The sequence below is a fragment of the Pinus tabuliformis genome, chromosome 4_2 (assembly GCF_031772625.1).
Source record: "Pinus tabuliformis cultivar Carrire ecotype Pingquan chromosome 4_2, CPIR1, whole genome shotgun sequence".
In the NCBI taxonomy this organism is placed as follows: domain Eukaryota; kingdom Viridiplantae; phylum Streptophyta; class Pinopsida; order Pinales; family Pinaceae; genus Pinus; species Pinus tabuliformis.
In genome coordinates, this window is record NC_142304.1 from 629245887 (window position 1) to 629254919 (window position 9033).

General features: G+C 36.2%; 1 protein-coding gene across 1 annotated transcript; it reads left to right on the forward strand.

Annotated features, from left to right (window-relative positions):
• Nucleotides 1–1195: 1195 nt before the first annotated feature.
• LOC149170917 (uncharacterized) lies at nt 1196–2163 on the forward strand. The gene has a single exon (XM_089427384.1). It carries the CDS (start codon nt 1373–1375, stop codon nt 1988–1990), a length of 618 nt encoding a protein of 205 aa, XP_089283510.1. The 5' UTR covers nt 1196–1372; the 3' UTR covers nt 1991–2163.
• The last annotated feature ends 6870 nt before the right edge of the window (nt 2164–9033 follow it).

Sequence of the window (9033 nt, forward strand, 5' to 3'; positions counted from 1 at the left end):
TTCAGAGTTCCTGTTCCTAGTACCTCGACAAAAAGAAGAATCTGAAGCACAAACCCAAATCTAAAAGTTGGAATCCCTGTGTGCCTCCCCCCCCACGGATGATTCAGACTCCTCCAGTTCGGAGGAAGAGGAAAGTGTAGCAGATGGGCAGAATGTTGAGATTCCGCTGGAAGCTCCCTTGGACGATCCGACAAACCCCGCTGTCTCTCAGATCTCTCAGAAGCGTTCTCATTTTACTTCGTCTTCAGACTCTGATAAGGATATTCCGCCGCCAGGGCAGAATAGTCTACAACTTGTTACGGCTCAGCCAAACTCAACTGGATGGGTCAAAGTAAGCAAGAAAAAAGGGAAAAAATGTCGAGTGATAGTAACTGCCCCCTCAGGGTAGTTCTCTCTGCTTAGTTCCAGTTTATTGTACTTTTGTGCTCTCTTTAGCCCTTTCCTGGTTTGTCGCCAAGGAGCAAGGTGGAGCCTATCTCCTTCGGCTCCCTTGCTTTTATGCTTCGCTTGCATGTAAGCTTGATTGTACTATATTCTTCTTATCTTAATAGAATTAGTCTTTACTCAGAAAAAAAAATGTTGTTGAACAAAAATAAGTTTTTAAAAATATATTAATAACAAAAAAATTATTTTAATTTACACTCATCAAATGACTTGATATACATATTATGTAAAATATTTTAATGTGAACTATGTATATACTATTTTAAAAAAAATATGTGTATATTATATAAAACCGTTAAAAACAATAAATTTATACCTAAAACATTTGACATAATCTCAATATTTTATAATTTAATCCTCTGTATATTTTAACTATTTCAATATTTTATAATTTTATTCTATATAATATTAAAAATACAATTTAAACCCAAAAAAATTACAAGAATTAGAAGCAAAGTATTGTGTGAGTGGCTCACAGACATCCTAAACCCTAAATATAACCGTGGCGATTATAGGTCCGCTCGCGGGTCAAATCAGGTTTCAATAAAACACGAGATAAATCTCTCGCCGGCCCCATCGCCCATTCCCCACGAGTGGAAACTGTACTGCATAAAGTCTTGTCTGAACTATTATTGATTGAAAGATGGAGACCTCCGTAGCCAAGAAGACGTGCCACCAACCTTAAAAAGTTTGGCCGGCTGAGAGAACCGAAGCCCACCGCCTGGCCGACTTTTCGACTTCCGCCAAATGCGGCTTTTATATGTAAGGAGGTCCCCGTGCCCACGTCTGAAATTTGAGATACTCTGGAATTTGTAGAGCTATATAGTGAATCTGGTTATCCCCTGCTACCTAACTATCATCGATCGCTCCTCTCGGCTTTACTCCACCGTTGTGTTCACTGTTCGAATCTCCAGTCCGCCTCTCACTTATGGATTCTCAGACCCCCAAAAAACGGGGCCGTGAGCCCGAGGCTCTGCCGCACTACATTTATATCCAGGAGCCGAAACGCTTCCACGGCGAAGAAACAGATCGGTTTCTTGATCTAGTGCAATTAAACAAAACCCTAGCAGACGAAGAAGAAGAGGAATGCACTCCAAGTGAGGAACTGGTAAGCAGAGTCATGAGAAATCTGATGGAAGAGAGTGATGCCACAGGTTCCTCTTCTTATCTAACATCCAATTCTGCGGATAATTCGGCGGGCTCCGATATTTGTAGAGACCATGAAGGCCAAACCCTAGATTCCGACAAGGGGATTGATCTTTCGTTTATCTGGGATGCATCGAACGACGATCTCGGGACTCCTCCGAGCTCCGCCCTGGAATCATCCGCGGATTTATCGGAGAACCCGGATCTTAAATCCTTTGGTGAAAATTGGCACTTCGAGGATGACTTTGAAAGCTATCAGCAGTTAATTAGATTGTACGCGAGTGTCTGGAATGAGAACCGGCCGCAGGATTATATGAACAGAGAATTTATAATCCCAGGCCTGTTATTTGACAACGATTTTTCTGAGCCATGGAGACCGGAAACAGCGTGTGACTTCTAAACTCTGCAAGGGCTAATTAAAACTGTATAGCTTTTACTTGTATCTCGTGAAGGCAATTATAGCTGTATAACGCAGTTAGAGCTGTAGCATATAAACTTTCAACATTTTGACATGGCAAGATTTCTTCAAATATGCAGCATACTTTGCGTGACTGTTGTATTTTGCTTTTTCGTTCCGGATATTGTAGTTACTGATGTGTTTGAGTTAAATGATGGTGGGAAATTGCATTCTGCTCCCTGCTCTTATAGCTAATGATGTGTTTGAGTTCAATCCTAAGGCTCAGCTTCTAAATTCTGTCCGTCTCTGGAACTGACTGCTAATAAATCTGTGCTGAATTTATTTTCCAAGTTAGAAAATAGTAGCGAACCTAATCGTTTGACCTTGTTATTGTTAATTTTATTTTATCTCAGAATATTTATTAATTTTATTTCAGAATATTTATTAGTTTTATTTCGAAATATTCTCGCAATCCCTATCAAAATATTTATTTTTTTACGTTAGTCTCTAGAAACAAATTCTCAATTAATACTGTTACAGTACAGTTCTGTCGGGGATAATAACTGTAGCATTTCGCTCAAAATCAACGTGACCTTATAAGTCGTATGAGAAGGAAACTGTAGCTCCAATAATTTAGCAAGTGGTGCTATGGGCTGCTCTTGTTCATTGGTTTCTTCTTACTTTATCTTCAGAATAGCGACATGTATTTGGCATGCATAACTCGTTTGATCCTACGATTAAGGAGCTAAGCCTCCTATTTCATAACCGCTGTGATTGCAAGACCATTCTTCCAGCGCTGAAAGAAGCATTGAAGTGACTAAGCATGCTTGAAGAGGCAATATGTAATAATGAATGAAGGTGGTGATGTTTGATGAAAATGTTAATCCTATACGAGCATGTTATGCTATAAAACGTTTTATCTTGAATCGAACATGAAATTTGTTTATATACGGAGGAAATATGAATCAGTAAACCAACCTATAAATTTAATTTAATTATAAATTTATAATCGGTCTGAAAGGTTCATATCTCTTAAAATGTAGATTTTCCCCCCAAAAAAATAATGTTCCAAAAACAAATGGTGTAACAATCTTTACAAATTTGAGATATTCAACATAGAAAACCCTGAATTTAGTTTAAGTAATATATTTAATTTATGTTTTATGGTTAGTATCATCACTCCAGGAAATTGTTATTGTTATTGTATATAGTGAAATTTCTTTGTACAAAAACATTGTTCTTAAATCTTAATCATTTTTCATATTCATTTTACTCAAATATTATTTTAATAAACTTAGGATAAATATTATTAATTTGGAATTCATCCAAATTACTTTTCTCTTATATTTACTTTTAAAATATTAATTTATAATAAAATATTATTTTCACTTTTAACCTTATAACAAAATATCATTTTCACTTTTAACCTTGGCTAATTAAATTTATACTTTAAAAATATTAATTTATAATAAAATATTATTTCACTTCCTATGTAGCTAATTAAATTTATAATTTGATTTGATTCCTCTTTAATTTCTGGGAAGGGATTATATTTAAAATACTCATACATTATTTCTTAACCTGTATGAGATTTTCGATGAAATAAATACTATTGTGTTATTGACATGAGGCGTGACAACCCTAAGTTAAAAGTCCATGTAATAAATTTAATAAAGTTTTGATGGTGTTGGACCCGCGCACATTTAGGAAATCTCCTTGGTATGAAGTCGCAACTAGACCTCACATCGTTTGGTGTAGGAGTCTCATCCGGTATGATGGCCCGATTTCCATTATATTAAAGATTTTCCTTAGCTCTTTCTTGTCAGCACATGAGAGTGATTTACTTTGTCTTTGAACAACGAGGTTCACGTGCTTGGTGAGTGCTTAGTGTCACTTGTGTCAAGGTTCTTTCACTGTAGAGGGAGAGGGTGAGAGTGAGTCTCAACTCGAAAGGAAATAGTCCGAACTATGTCAGAGACACAAACCACAGTAGGACATGCGCAACTTCGAGCAAAGTAGTCCACACGGATGTAGTAGTCACACAACACAAGGTGAATAGATAGCATGTACAACACACAACGGAATAATCCACACAAGTGTGACAGTCGTTATAACAATTTTATGAAAATGAATTTGTTCAGTGTCCGACGGAATAGTCCACATGGGCGAGACAATGTTAACAACTTATAAAACACATCTCCAATAGCATATGTACTAGAACAACTGAACTAGTTCAATTGTCTTAATATAGGTTAAAGAGACATGCATTACAAGCATCCAAAGAATAGTCTTACAAACGAATACAATACATGTGTGAAAACATGCTAGTCTGTTAATAGGCTTATGAATTAAGCGAAAGCTTCAAGGCACATTGGTACACCATTACATCATTAACCTCGATAGTGGGGCACTTGAGCCACTGCTCGCTCCTCAAAGAAAATAATACAAACATTGAAGGCTATGTGGGAAGAGCTAAGGTGAAAAATTCTTTTACATGTACAAATGATGGGTATATATAGCCAAGGGTGACACTAGCCCTTGTGACTGTTCGACTTCCCTCATCACTGTTTGACTTACATGACTCTTCAACTTTACATGTGGTTCACTTGAACTTCCACGTTACATTACATTGATTACAACAGTATGGCCCATAGTAGTGATGTGGCCAAGATGACTCATGACATGACTCGACATGACAGTGCAGGTATGTTCATGCTAATGGTGGTGTCCATGTCGAGTTGCAATGTTGTTGAGTAATGAGTGTGCTTTTGGTGTATCATAGCTTCACCTTTGCATGGCAAGGTGTGCAAAGTCTTCGATGGTCTTGGTGTTCGCTTGATGTTGCACGTGCACGTATCTCCTTTGTTGGTACTTGACATGATTTATGTATTCATCCATTCACAAACAAGTCTCCTAGCATGCGCTCTGCGTTCATCTCGGTTGTCATCGCGCCATGTCTCATCCATGTTCCTAGATCTGCAATCACTTATGACGAGACGGCATCAAATCCAAAAATCTCCTAGTCTACCATGATGCATCATATTTTGTTTTTGAGTGCAGGTGACCGGGAGAGAGGACAAGGCTCTGAAACTATGCCAAGCACATTTCAGGCTGGCATGTAGGCTCCGAGCACTATCAACAAAAATTGGGCAGAGGTCACTAGCATGCTGAGACGGGCAGCCCAGGTCAGCAGTGAATGTCTCTGAGATTTGGCTCGGCCGAAGGGTAGATATGTGAAAATTTTCCAGGGAGAGAGTGCAGGCAGTAGGGATGACATTGGAAGTGAAAAATGCGCAGATTCTCTAGGGAGGCTGGCAGCGAGCTGTAGGAGCTTGTTGGCCAAAACTACGCAGAACTAGGAGGCTGGCTTGTAGCACATCTTTGCACAGTTTCTAGGTTGAATAGGGTTTCAGGTAGGTGGAGGATAGCCCATGAAAATTGCACAGTTTTCAGGAGGTGCAGCAAGCTAGCTAACTCACTAAGAGAACTGCACAAATTTTGAGGATAGTCTAATGACAGGAAGTGGGTGCGTGTCCTTCATGTCTACGCAATTTGTTTAGTCAGCAAACGCAGACATGCTGGCAGCTTCTGCGCAATTTTTTGGAGTGAAGGCCGGGGTCATTACCCAACCAAACTCTCTGGTTGACCAACGAGAAGCTTAATAGACTTTGTTGTGAGAAGTGCAGATTGAGATGGCTTGCTGAGAAACTTCTACGTTGTTCTGGGTAACAGTCAGATGGGTTGATTCCAGGATTGTACGGTGCAAACTGCCTAGGAGGAAACCTCAAGCTCTGCACAATTCTGGGCAGTAGTACATGATCACTAAGAGTTGAGACTGCACAATGCAGCTCAGTGGAGGTCCAGCTGTTGGAGGATAATCTAGTCGATAGAGTTTCATCAAAATGACTGTGTATAACTGAGTGAACTTGTGCATGCACGACCTTGCGAGCATACACTCAAGATGACTCAACAACAAGGCACCTCCAACCAACAATACAACATCTCAGTGTGGCTAACCAATGGGTGCGAGCGACAAGTGTGACACTTGAGATAGATCATTTAGCGACTGTGACGACACTTGCACGACATGCATACAACTTCATATGTGAGTGTGGCATATTCTTACATAGCGAATACAACTCAAACACAACCTTCAACATCACTAGAATGAGGTCTCAAGCATGACATAACAATCAACATGCCAAAGATGATAGCTAGTCAAACAAGTGAAAAGGAAGCAAGACATGTAGAGGAAACACATGAGATTACTTTTCGTGTTTGCACACGACATGTTACTAAGTTCAGAATGATATGAAAATGAAAAGCAGTCCTGCAAACTCAACTAAAAGGTGTACTTTGAAGGGTGTTATGTCCTCCTCGACTCCTTGGGAGTGATCTCAGCATGTCACCATTTCCTGTAGTCACTGAGCGATGGATCAGCGCAGTTTCAGCAGGAAGTGATTGTTGTTGGGATGAGACCATGGGAGGCCCATCTGTGCAGTTTCTACATGGAAAACCGACAAGACAACTTGGACAACACTGTGTACTTTTGAGGCATATGACACTGCTGCTGGGTGGGGGTCCTGGGAGGACACCTCTGTGCAATTTTGAGTGCAGTGCAGCCGGATTGCTCTGCACATTTCTGGAGAGCAATGCTCACCGCCTCACTGCTCTGTGCATTTTTGGAGAGCATTTTTTGTTGGGGTCTCTACAGGCTACGGGGTTTCAGCAGGCAAGGGAGGTTGGGGTCTCTACGCACTATGGTGTTTCTGCAAGCAAGGGAGGAAGTGTGATGGTTACAGAAGAAAATCACATAGTTCTGGGAAGCTGGATGGGGCTAGTTGGTCTAGAAAATGGCTAAGTGTGAAATCAGTGAAACATATTATTATCACCAAAAATAGATCATCTAGCCATAACTTACTAGATGGATCGAAGTACGCCATGTAGGGCCAATTTTACCATAGTAAAACTACTTACACCATAAGAATTACTTAATAAACCAAATTTGTTAAGTTATTTATGGTTAAACCTATGAGGAATAATTAAATAAATCATTATTTATTTATTTATCTTCTAGGAATAATTAATTAAACCACTGTTTAACTTATATTCCTCGTCATCTTGGACACAATCATGAGAAATAATTAGATAAATCATTCTTTATCTTATTTTTCTCTCAGAATAATTAATTAATCATTATTTAGTTATTATTCCCTGTCAATTTTGACTAAATCCTCTAGGAATACTTAAACAAATCATTATTTGTTTATTATTCCTTAACCACATTCCTTGAGATGATAAATAAATCATTTATTTATTTATGGGTAAAAGCATGTTAATGTGTATCACTTTTTCCCTTTTTGTGACAAAGAAGTTTTATAAAAATAAATGGAGTTGGAATGTTTACTCTTAAATTCACAAAATCATCAAAAACTAGGTGGTGGTAAAAGAAGACAAAACATGTCAATTTAAATTCAATTTCATGTCATATTTTTTCTAAAATTTAATATATAATTTTTGTCTAATTTATTCATTTTCTTTAAAAGGTATCCTTAATATTTTACATAAATTTTTAAGTAGTGACAAAACCGTGAGCCCCATTTCTCTATTGATTTATGTTTTTTAATTCCAATTTCTTTAAGAGATGCTTTGTAAACATTCTAAAGATTGCTAAACAAATTTAAAAATAAAAAGTAAGCATATTTTTTAATTATTATTAAAATACTAGTAAAAATGATCATATTTTCGTATATATAAAACAGCGACCCAAGAAACTACCCCTTCAAGTTTATAAAATCAATTTTTTTTAATAGAAATTTGAAAATAACATATAACACAATGTTAAAATTATTTTTTAAAAAAATTTAAAATATATTTTATATTCTTTATAATAAAAATTTTAATTATGATTATAATAACGTATTTTATATTATTCAAAATATAATATATAAAATTATTTGTTTAGAAATTCTACTTCTATTTTTATATATATTTTTAAAGAGCTTTAGCATTTCATTTAACTTAACATAAAGTTATTTATATTTTGTGAGTGATTAACCATAGTTTTTACCAATATTTACTATTAGTTGACTTATTTGCAAATTTAGTATTTACTTTTTATAACATTATTTATATTTTCTAAACCCATTAAATAGGTTCACTATAGCTTTTACCAAAATTTATTGTGAGTTAGCTTTGTTACAAATTTAGCATTTATTTTTTATAATTAACAAGTATGAAACTCAACTCATTTAATTGATATTTTTATATTATCTTTTTTATCTTTTTTCATTTCAGTACTTTTTTGCTTTTGCCATATAATGACACACATTAACATGCTTTTACCCTTATTTTTCTAAATAAAAGTATTTAACCAATTTAAATATTTTTTCCCTCCAACCAAATATAATAAAATATTCCAAAGAGTTAATTTTATATTTTGGTTAATAATATTATATTATTTTCCATTATTCGAGAATAACCCAATATTTTGTTATAAATTGGAGGGTTTTACATCCATTCTTCACTTTGGATCATTTTCATTATTGTGCTCACTGTTGTAACTTTGATTATAATCACTATCGCTTGCCATTTTCTTTTTCCATTTGAGTTCCCATTGAGCTCAAACATCTTTTGTTGGGTTTAAACATTGTAGAGATGAGAGACTCTACAGAGCTGAAGACATTGAGGATAGCAAAGAACCCATCCCACAGAGGGGGACTTTTAGCGTCATTTCTTCCCTTCACAGGTGTTACATAATAAAATCTATTCTTTATATATGGTTTTCATTGGGTTATTGGAGTTATTTGCACTTAATTCCTTATTTCATTTTGTTGTTTAACTATTTATGTTGCATAGATCAGGACTTTGGCAGGTTTTGTTTCTATCATTTGTTGCAGATCCACATTATTTTACAACCATTTTTACTGTTGAGGTTGTTTTTAATCCACAATCTAAAGTGGTTTCTTTTCGTACACCTTCAAGAAGAAAACACACCAACAAATGGTGACTCTACTACATTTTTAATTCTAATTCAGAAAGTTGTG

Coding starts and splice junctions, on each gene's coding strand:
- LOC149170917 (XM_089427384.1), top strand. CDS start 1,373: ATGGATTCTCAGACCCCCAAAAAACGGGGCCGTGAGCCCGAGGCTCTG.